The 11,226-nt window shown below is 39.5% G+C and overlaps 1 protein-coding gene across 1 annotated transcript; it reads right to left on the bottom strand.

Moving 5' to 3' along the window:
* Positions 1-835: 835 nt before the first annotated feature.
* LOC101296918 (mediator of RNA polymerase II transcription subunit 33B-like) lies at positions 836-10,848 on the bottom strand. Its single transcript, XM_004290629.1, has 12 exons — positions 10,538-10,848; positions 9,561-9,671; positions 8,635-8,982; positions 8,118-8,437; positions 7,924-8,015; positions 6,607-6,967; positions 6,300-6,510; positions 5,534-5,648; positions 5,281-5,442; positions 4,140-4,800; positions 3,215-3,421; positions 836-2,931 (listed from the first exon to the last, which is right to left on the bottom strand). Exons 1-12 carry the CDS (start codon positions 10,822-10,824, stop codon positions 1,811-1,813), a joined length of 3,996 nt encoding a protein of 1,331 aa, XP_004290677.1. The 5' UTR covers positions 10,825-10,848; the 3' UTR covers positions 836-1,810.
* Positions 10,849-11,226: the final 378 nt, after the last annotated feature.

Consider the following 11,226-nt stretch of genomic DNA (forward strand, 5'->3'; position numbering starts at 1 on the left):
TGATAATCAAAGAACATCTAAGATACCACCATTGAGCTTCAGTTGCGGAAAACCAGTACTTCGATTTTTACTCTTTTCAAAAGAAAGATGGATGATATCGTGTACTTGCACTTCACGTCAAAGAGCAGCTAAACTTGTTCGAAACCCTACAAGGTGTTACCAATCTCTACCCGTCAAAAATGATCCTTTCGATGCCTGCAATAGCTCAAGATCACATCTCGCATTCTGAGACTAGTTCATACTTCATACTCTTTCTTTCCAGACACTGGTGTGTAAGTCTTAGAACGGTGGAGTCTTACCATACAGTACGTACCAATTAAAGATCATATATGGAACATACACTAAAAATCGAAGTTTAGGAAAAAGGGGAAGTCGAGTGATTCCTTCTCGATCTGTTTTAATTGTTAAATAGAAACATGTTTTCTATTTCAGAACTCATCAAAAAAAAATGTTTTCTATTTCAGATCATGGTATCACTAAGCTTATATCCAACACTTAACATCCTGCACACATTGCTCAAGCCATAGATATAAGGGTACTAGCTAGCATTGTCCTAGTTGAAAAGAAAATATAAAAAAACATAAAAAGAAGAATCCTTAATGAAGCTGGGAAAATATGAAAGAACTAGCATTTTTCTTCTTGAAACTAATCAACTAGTTTCTTTTATAGAAGAAACAGATCACTATTGATAGACTTTAGTGTCCGAAGTAGTACATGACAAGAAGCCAGCCACGATTTGGTACCAAACACCCCACAAATTGCAACAACTCTCCAAATCCCTGAAGTCCACATCTATACTGCTAGACGGCTAATAGTCGAAACCAATGCAATAAGATACAGCATAAAAGACAAGATATGTACAAGTGTACCCTCTAAGCTAGAATCGGGACGTCCAGGCCCTCGCCTAGTAGTGAAAAGAGGGCAGTCTTTACCAAAAGCATCTCTCAAATTGTTAACTAGGTGGACGAGGGTGCTTGAATAGTGTTGCCAGTCCTTCAAGTAAGAACGGGAAACCAAGCCTGAGTAGGGTCAACACAGGGATGACATTGGTGGATAATCATGTCCTGGGTTGGGTTAACGTACACTAACGGAGGCTCGACCCGGAATTTCTCAGGGAGCCAGATGATGATGGGGATTCTGTAACACTTTTCCTGATATTGTATTGGGATTGCGCCCTCTGGCTTAGGGAGGGCCATTGTACGGCCGTCACTATGGGTATAACAGTTCTAGCTCTCTAAGCTCCCGGACATGATATACATAGGAGAGGGGTGTTGCACTGTCCAGGTCTAAGTTACGACGGCATGGTCCATTGGAAGTCGTCGGAGCACAATCCATTGATCCTTTGAAGAAGAGAAGTGAAGAAAGTTGGTGTGGCTCTGGCGTACGTAGCTTGCATATATATACTGTATCAACTTACCTTGATTCGGAGTCGCCTTTTCTCGACGAACTAGGGAAGCATTGATCTTTCCTTTTATCACTTTGGATTCCCTTTCTTGATTAGGAACGAACTACCCAGATCGCAACCTTCGACTCCATGAATCCCATGATTGAGAAGCCAAAAAGCTTGACAAAACCCATAGACCTCCTTGGTAGTTGAACAACACTTGATTGCGAATACACCCAATGCAGTTGACAATATTTTTTCAATTACTTTTCTAAGTTATAAAAATCCTGCTAGCACTTTACAGGGAGCAGCTATATTTCTTCAAAACCTCTATCAGCTATTACCAATCTACCGGTCAAGAATGATATCATACAAGCGATATAACTACAAGTCAGTCGCCTTTTGATGCTTGCAAGCTCAAGGCATTCAAAACTCGCATTCAACAACTAGTTCAGCTGCTGCGCCCATGGCCCCTATTCCACCAAGTCCCAGTAATGCCAGAGCCAACTCTTCCTCATTCCAGTGTCTTAGTCCCTTGCTCAGCGTCTTCAAGACTTCGACATCAACTTCCAGCACCCATTTCTGAGTGCAAGCGACCATCAAACTAATGAAGCCTGATACATATGCTCGCCACATGGCCCAGTCACAACCAAGCGAAATTTTCCCATCTATTGCACTTGCAAGAAATTCCAAATGCACCCCTAGAACCTTTGGTCGCCGTTTTGATGCTGGTGATGCTGAGTCCACACCCCAGGCAAATGTCCCACAAAGCATTGCAAAGTATGCAACAGCATAACCCCCAAGCATAGAAACCATACCTCCAGATTCTCTGCCTTCCTGATCCAAACCATGGCCCGATATAAACCATGAAGGTAGAGTTTCTTTGATCAATGACTGAACTAAACTTGACCCACCCGATATCCAAACTAAACTAGCTCCAAGTGAAGCTGCAAGCCTGACACGAGCCATTGCTGCAGTAAGAGAAACCTGTCCATATCTCATCCCATACTTTGTCTTCTTCAATTTCTCCACTCTCTCTCTGGGTAACCCACTACTTGCAATATCTCTAACGGAAAGCATTAGAATAGAGAGAATCTCTTCAGTCATGAACATTACATCTCTAACAGAACGATGCACACGCAAATACAGAATTCCAGGGGCAACTGGAGTGATCCCACCAGAGAAATGGGAACCAAAGCCATGGCCAAGGAGGGCACCCACACCACCATTGCTGTAAACATGAGAGGAGCTTAGCCCAAGAGTTGATGTAAAGCAGCTCTTAAGAAGCTGGACTACAGCATCACCATTGTGGTGGAAGACGGTTTGAGAAGCAGAAAACACAAGGTAGTCACTCCAGCGCTTTACCTTCTGGGCCCATAATGAGGCTAGGATAGGCATGCATGGCCAAGGGCAACCAGCAGCCAGAGCATTCAAGGCAGGACCGATCAGGGTGAGGGCGCGTTCAGAAGCTTTATCAAGTTTATATGTTATTGTGAGACTAATGAGAGCAGCAAAGGGTAAAGGAAGCGTAGCTGGAGCGTTTCCACCTGCAATCAAAAAATTGAAGGCCAAAAAGTGTTAGAAAGATCAGAAGTTTGTAGTTATATTAAAAGCTACAATTTCACTTGTCAAATTTAATGGTCATTCTAGATGTCGATTGAACGGTCACTGTACATCATCAGTAGAACAGACATCATGTGATGACCTTTCTATTTTCAATGGTAGCAGGAATCAGGAATGAAGTAAAAGTTGATCCACAAAGCTCATTTTTGTTTCTGCTTTCTTGCTTATTGTTTTTCGTTTTAACAATTAGAAGATAAAGGCACATACCAACTGCAAGGCTAGGCATATCAACACCAGTGGCAGCTAGGATTTTCTTTATCTGCTGCTCAACAATGGATAAATTTGCGGCAGGGCTTGGCCAATCAGTTCCATTCATAAACGCTGGCTTCCATATTCCCCGTGTTACTTCAGCTGAAAAATAGCTGACCATGGTCGCCAAAGTTGCTGGCAGATAATCAGCAAGATCTTTCAGTCCTGAAATAAAGCAAGTGAGGATTAATAGCTAATTACAGCATTGTCTACATGTTCAAATGAGTAATAGGAATGCTAAAGTCAGTTTTGTCATGTGCAGATATACAAATACCAAAATAGTTAAATGTATAATTCTTTCTTCATTCATAATTCATGGGGGATTTTTCTAATCTGTTTAACTATGATATTCCATAGCGCAATCTAAGTACCTGAAAAGAATACCAGTATGGGCAGAAAAACAAGGCACACAAAGGCACTGGTAAAAATTTACGCAATATGCTACATATTCAACATGACACTCTTGGACATTTATACTTTCTAAACTGAATACTAGACTTAGATTTTGCAGCAAACAATGGAGAGATTGTCTAAAATATGACCATTATTTAGACAAGAAGGCATGTATGTAACAGAAAACACACTCACACACCCCTGTATGTATCATATATATACTGTATGTGAGTAGGATTACTTGCATAACTAACATCATGCAGATAAAGATAACATAATAGCACATAGAGTTTTAGACCCAATGTAATCTTACTCAATGTGCATTGAGCTTACAGTACTTTCACATGGACAACTCAAGATATAACATTTTCCCTACCTCAATTCTTTTTTCCTTTTCTCCTTTTCTTTTCTTTCTTTTCCCTTTCGAATACCTCAACATGTTGACGTAACTGCTTGCTTTTATATTAGTACGTAAAGAGAATCAACAAACCTGTAGCCAGCTCACGGGGAGAAAGTCTTCCATGGGCACAAGCAGTAAGAGCAGCATCAAGCACAAATGGAGTTGCTTCAAGGATGTCCCATGCTGGCACCTTGATTCTAATAGAGGACTCATCAGTTCCTGATGCAGAAGAATTACTGCTCCCTGAAGTTGCAGGAGTCACAGGGTGACTGCTTCTGTTTATTTTTCTGAACATCATGGTCAGCAGGGCATCAACAATCTGATGAACAGGAGTCCCAGATACAAGCCCAGAGAGGGTGGAACAAATACATTTTTGATGCTGCTGGTACCAGAGTTTCAATTTTGGAAAGGAATCCATAGTAATGGGATCTGAAGAAAAGGTTATAAATTTGGAAACTCTTCTACTTTTAATTCGATCCACTGCTGAAGTACCAAAGGATGATAATCGAGTGTTTCGAAGCACCAAGAGGTATTCTGGACCAACTTGGGTACCCACAGTCGGCAAGTCCCCCATCATGTGTTCAAGAGGTGGGTGATCAAATCTCCATAACCTCAATAGAAGTGTAAAAGCACTGGAGAAAACTGCATGACATGAGAGCTCTTCCCCTGTTGTAGGAGCCCATGAGAGATTGGGAACACTCGATCCAAAAACTTCACAAATGGGCATTACTGCAGATGCAAGTAGTGGAACCTAGAAATTTGACAGACAAATGAAAGTAATATTAGTTATATGGATCATATTTCGCTATATAGAAAACCTTTATCCTCACTTTATAAATAACCCTGAACTGCTCTATTCTAGAATTTTCTCGAGTGTGTTGCATGAAGAGACAAATGTTAGTTGATTGAATATGCAGAAAAATTTAAAAAGTTGATAAGGATTTAGTTTTTTTGAATTCATACGAAATTTGACAATAGGCCTAACAAGTGTGATAGGTAACAAAATGAAAATACTGTCGTATAATTAGTATAAATGCCTATCTAGAAACTATTAGTTTTAGATTTGGAGAATATAGCAATTAAAAATATTTTCAGTTCTTTTTCTTGTCCAGAATATGTGGAGATGTCGTATGAAGGATAGCATCTTCCAAATTGTTGCACCCTTATGATTCCTCTTAATGCAATAATTATAAACACATACCCGGTGGTAAATGTTTTCAATGAAACTTACCAATCCAAGTAAGGAGAATATTTGAACAGTATCTATAGACGATACCCCAACCAGAAGAACATTAAAGAATGAAGCATAGCTGATCAAATGGCTATCACTCCCTGAGTAATCTGCAGGAACTGGAGGGGATAGCAGCCTTATAATGAAAAGACAGGTGTGCTCCTGCAAAATGACTAAATAGATGAGAGAGAGAGAGAGAGAGAGAGAGAGAGACAGAAAGAGAGACGTAGAGAGAGAGAGAGAGATTTCAGACCTGTATATTCCAACCACGAACTAGAGAAGCCCCACAAAGAATGGTAGCAGCAGATATCTTCTCTTCATCTGAACCATTGACTGCAATCTCATACATTTTCTCGATCTCTGCTAAGCTTCCATCAAACCCATGAGCTTAAATTCAGTTGCATACCACTGGGTAAATTTACAAAACAAGAGCATCTGATATACCTGGCTTCAGCAAAAAGTAGGGTATAACTGAAGACCAGGGTCATCGTTTCACAGAAAGTTTATGGATACTCTAGTGTCATTATTTCTCTAGGGATGCTTTTATCAGCTGACAGTAGTGCAAACTTAGAAATTTCCCTTTAATTGAATTTGGTTTAGATGACATCTATCTAAAGTTTGTGACTATCATTTTCACTAAAAGCAACCTTAATCGCTCTTTAAGGCCTAGGAAAGATAGTGGAGCATGGCAGAATCGGGGATCTTCAAAGAAGTATACAGTGGAGGGGGCAAATCGAGCATTACTTATACTAAAAAGTATCTGCATCCATCTAGTCAATTTAACATGCCATAGCACATCTTGAGCTTGCAGTTTAGGTTTTTCATCTTCCACTAGAATACTAATTTCACAATTGAGTGGCTCAGGTTTGAGTATATCTCATCCTAAGTTCACAAACGGGCCATAGACGGTTGGGAGGTGGGGGTGGCAAGCATTCAAATAAAAGGAAAAGGAAAAAGGAAATAGAAAAAAAAAAAAAAAAAAAAAACCAAATGCTGTAGTGATACGTGTAGCAGCATACCTAGAAGCTGGAGTTGTAACCAAAGCATTAACCATTGATGGAGTGGTTAGAGGAGACCCTTTCATTAATGAAGACCAACCAGGCACTTGGCCAGACACATTACGCAGTACTTGGTTGCTGCTGCGCACATAACCTGGCCAGAAATATGCTGATGTGTCTAGTAGGTTCCGAGCAATACAAGCCTCAACAATTAAATGCCGCAGATTTCCCGCTGCAAGACATTATTCAAAAAGCTTGAGGATATTCTAATTTCCAATCTAAATAGTTCAAGCAAATGGAAAAGATGGAAGGACATTTAACGACTTACTACAATTTATTGGCATGTCGTTCACACTAATAGATTCATAGTAACCATTAGTGACTGACAGGCCTGATCTTAACATCATCGCCTTGGCAGCAGCTTGATTGGCCACGGAACAAACAGACTGAGGTGCCGTTAATAAGGCATCCTGATCACCCAATTGCTGTAAGCAGGTAATTAAATCCCTGCGACGCTTTCCCATAGCCTGTTTTTCCTTCCCTTGGTTAGACGGGTCACTTTCAGTTTCCTTTAGCAGTTCAGCTTCCTCTTCTTCAATAATATTTGTAACGGCAAGTGTTGTTATAGACAGTAGCATGCATAAGCAGGTATCAAGGCGAGGAATAGGTCCTTCCCTGGGATCCCTTTCCTATAAGACCATATAAGAATGGAGAAATGGTATTAACCGATCAATATGCATCAATTCAACAGAACACACCATGAGAAAGTCTATAAAAAAGCTGCTATCTAACTGTATGCAATTCCTTCATTTCATTACGCTTGTTGTTGAGTCAAAGCAAATATAGTGATTCCAACATATTAGAGACAAGATGTGTCTCATCAATGATTCAACAGTTGTTGTTGGCCAAAAGAAAAAGCAAAACCAAATGATATTCCTGGAGAGAAAATAGCTCAAATTAGAGCTGAAACTAAAAGCTTTTAAATTTCAAGGGAACTTGCCAGTCACAGAGAACCCAGGTTCTTGGATGTCACAGTTTGTGCCTTGTTTAAGTAAACAAGGTTTTGGTCTCAGTTTTAAATCACTGCTTTACTTGACATGTGCAAATGTTGCACCAAATCTGACCGGCCTACTCAAACCAGAATACTGTATTTTAATACAATACGCATATCTATATAATTATATATGAACATATATGTATACATGTGTGTGTGTGTATCAGGGCCCTTCCACTAAGGGATCCCTTTTTTTGACATATATGAGGGATTGAGCATTAGACCAACTTTTTGATCACAAAATCACATCTCCACCATTCACTTTATAGGTCTATATGAGTAGATCACTTGTGTAAAATTTCATCCAAATTGGTGATCGTTAAGGTTTCAAACTAGCTTAAATCAATGGACGTATCAAGCATCATCGACATTTGAAGAATGGAAGCACATTTATAATTCTAGGATTATCCAACTAGACAGTAATATGCCTCTTGGAATGTGTATATATTAAAGTATATATACGTATAAATAGAAATACATGGTTTCAAGTGAAAAGCATCTTCCATAATCAATTCATGAGAATCAATTCTTACCCTTTGAGAATGTTGTTTAACTAAGATATTTCTAGCATCAATTAGAATCAATTCTTACCCTTTGAATAAGACGCAGAGCTGCAATCCATAACCCTAAAAATGCATTGTGCCATGTAGTCCCATTAATTGCCTGCAGAGCCTTTACCAAACCTGCAATAACTCGGATTATTATCACAGCCTAGGAGAACTGGATTCTTATCAACTACAGGTGTCCATAACAAAAAGATAACAATAAAAAAAATTGACCCGCACCAGCAAGTGTTTCAATGGCACTAGTTCCTGTTGCTTCTGACCCATCCATAGCATCTTCGAGAAAGAGGTCAATAGGAAGCCAAAAGGCAGACGAAGTAGCTCCATGTGATTGACAAGCAGAGGACATCAGCGATCCGAAAGATAATACTGCATGAAATTCTTGCCTTGAAATTGTTTTGCCTTCTCGAGTCAAAAGCCGACGTGAATCAGATGTCAGCTGTAGAAGGGACTCTGGAGTTATATGTTTCAAAGTCCGCAAAACTGACGAGTGTGCCCCGAGCACTTGCAGTCGCTGAATGAAACCTCCCCAATGTGATGGCCTAAAAAAAGAGCAATAAAATTTAGATACCTCAATTCAATAATGCTTTTCGAACTCTAATATGAGCTTTAAAACTAGTCAAACTGCAGCAGACCATTGTTCAGTGAAGCTGCTGTTTTTCTACTTTTCCGTCACAAAAACAACTAACATTACAATGCACAGAAAGGGTAAATGCGTAGCAAAAAACAAGGTCCTTACATATTCCGACGTGCCAAGTACAAAATCCTTGAAGTTACTTTGTTCTGAAGAAACTCGACAATTATCTCGATAGCCATTGCAGTATTTGCTTTTTTCATGCCTTCATTTTGCTCACTTCTCTTTTCATTAAAACTATCAGGACCATCTATTTCCATATCTTGTGACCTAATAGGCCATCTTGAGCTCTTGTCTGGAGTAAGTTCGAGCAAACGTTCATCATCTAATGATGCATCAAGTAATTGCCATATGATTGAAAAGACAAACTCAACAAGAAGAACTCCAGGTTCACACACTGGAAAACCATATTGTTGTGAAAGTTGCAGAACATCATCAATGGATCTCATAATCCTGTAATTGTATCAAGATATGTGTTAATACTTGTAGATTGAGCAGAAAGCAGTAAATTATCAGAACACATCAAATGGAAGAATCACTCAATAGACATTTCAAGATGGTATTTGAAGACTTTGAACAATCTACTACGTATATTACAAAAAGATTTTCTTTAGATTTGTTTTTTTTTTTTCCCCCAATAGAACCATCACTTGGAGGGAAATGGAAAGACTTGAAAGCAAAGTTGTTGGTGTTAATGATTGTTGATCAACACAGAGCTTCTCTTCTATAGAGGTATGGGAGAAACCTGAATAACTATGCCACAGACAGACAACTGACAGACTTTACTTGGAAATTGCATACTTTAATCCAATTAACTTTTAATAAACCAAACAAAATAAATAATGATCATTCTTATTTTACACTGGCGGGACAGGAAACACCAAAAAGTACCAACAAACTTAAAGCTGTCATGGAAGAATTGAGCTAACATACTAAACCATAATGAAAAGGCAATGGGTTAAGGAGCTTTATAGGCGAAAGTGGCAAACGATAAGTGTACCGTTGCAAGACAAGAATATAAATGAACTTACTTCTGAAAGTTCGGTCCATTCAATTGAGAAGCAAATAAAACTGTATGCCTCTTAAGAAGTTCCATATAAAGCCTATATGCTGCAGGGTGAACAAGTCGATTTGGAACAACCCTGTGTTATAAAAAGAAAACTTGGAAGTCAACTTAACCAGTAAAAGTAAGCACTTGCAGTATGATAACTGATGATGCAACAGCTGCATTGCAGACAACAGAAAAGAAGCTGCAAGTCTAACACAAACTATACTAATGCACAATGCAGATATTAAAGGAAATATACTTGAAGGTTCACATCCTACATACAATCATATCGTTTTCACCAACTGAATAATTTCTTCATCAAGCACCAACTACGTACCTTAATTTCTTCACTATATTCTGGGACTATTTCTATCCTTTCTGCTATTCACAGCCGTTTTCATTTACATCTGGTAGTTATCTACATGCTATATCAGTAAGTGCCTAGGAGTTTTACTTTCCATGATTATAGGAGTCAGTTAAGAGTCTGGTCGAATTGTGATTCTACCTATTCTTTATATTGCTCACAATCTCCTAGCTGCTAACAGGCAGCAGTCCGCATTCCAATCCCTCCTTTCTGCTTGTAGCCCCAACTGGTTCGTCAATAGGACCGTTCCAATGTTGGTTGATTACTCTTACCAACATTCCAAGTAACTCCGGCATCTCACACAGACCTATCCTTGATATATACCACGAAGCTTGCCTAATCACTTAAACCACATTTCTTTCTAAATGTGCTTACCCTTCACCAATCCCTTAAATTTCACAATCTAACAGAGCAGGCGTACCGCGGCAACTAGATTGTTCTATCTACTATAAATCTATACTACCTCTCAAGCTCATAAGCAATCCTAAGAAATCAAATGCCCTAGATACATGTACAGATACGCAAAGGAGAAACCAGGAAACCAGCACTAGTATACGAAATTGATAATTAGAGAGAGAAATGGCGACGGAGGTTACTTGGTGGAGAGAAGAGCGAGGACGAGCATGGGAGGGACGATCTTAACGGTGAGAGCCTTCTCGAGGAACTTCCAGGTGATCGGCACGTGATTGGCCCAGCAGATATGGGAGACGAGGAGATGCGCGAGCTCGACGGACGGCAAGGACACGGCGGCGGAGTTGAGGCTGGAGCTGAGCTGGAGGGCCCAAAGGAGCGGATCGCTGTTCTTGTCCTGAGCTGACTTGGTGAGATGGAGGACCGAGTCCCATAGGTGACTCGGCTGCTGCTGTAAGGGCACCACCGCCATTCGGAATCACAGTAGAGAAAGAGAGAATTAGGGTTTCAGTTCATTACAGAGGAGAGAATCTGGAGCTGCTTTTGGCTTCTCGCTTTGACTGACGAAAGAACAGGGCAGACGCTCCTCCTTGATTACTTTCTTTCCGTTGACTGCACTGCTCAAAATATATCATAATATATCATGTGTCTTTTCAGCCGTAGCATTTGCCGATAAAAAAAATTAAATATAAAATAATTTTAAAAATTTGTAATCCTACTTGATTATCTATACAAAATGATTTGTTTATCTTAATTTATAGCACGTCTACTCATAAATTGAGATAAGTTACGAATCGAGATAACAAAAATAAAAAAATTCATGAATCGAAGAAAATTAAAATGAAGTCGTGTGCAACGATTTTAAATTTTAAGT

This window comes from Fragaria vesca, linkage group LG2, assembly GCF_000184155.1.
Source record: "Fragaria vesca subsp. vesca linkage group LG2, FraVesHawaii_1.0, whole genome shotgun sequence".
Lineage (NCBI taxonomy): Eukaryota > Viridiplantae > Streptophyta > Magnoliopsida > Rosales > Rosaceae > Fragaria > Fragaria vesca.

Coding starts and splice junctions, on each gene's coding strand:
- LOC101296918 (XM_004290629.1), bottom strand. CDS start 10,824: ATGGCGGTGGTGCCCTTACAGCAGCAGCCGAGTCACCTATGGGACTCG. Junction 8,438..8,634: donor TACTTGGCACGTCGGAATAT/GTAAGGACCTTG, acceptor CTCTTTTTTTAG/GCCATCACATTGGGGAGGTT. Junction 6,968..7,923: donor CTCTGCGTCTTATTCAAAGG/GTAAGAATTGAT, acceptor ATGGTCTTATAG/GAAAGGGATCCCAGGGAAGG.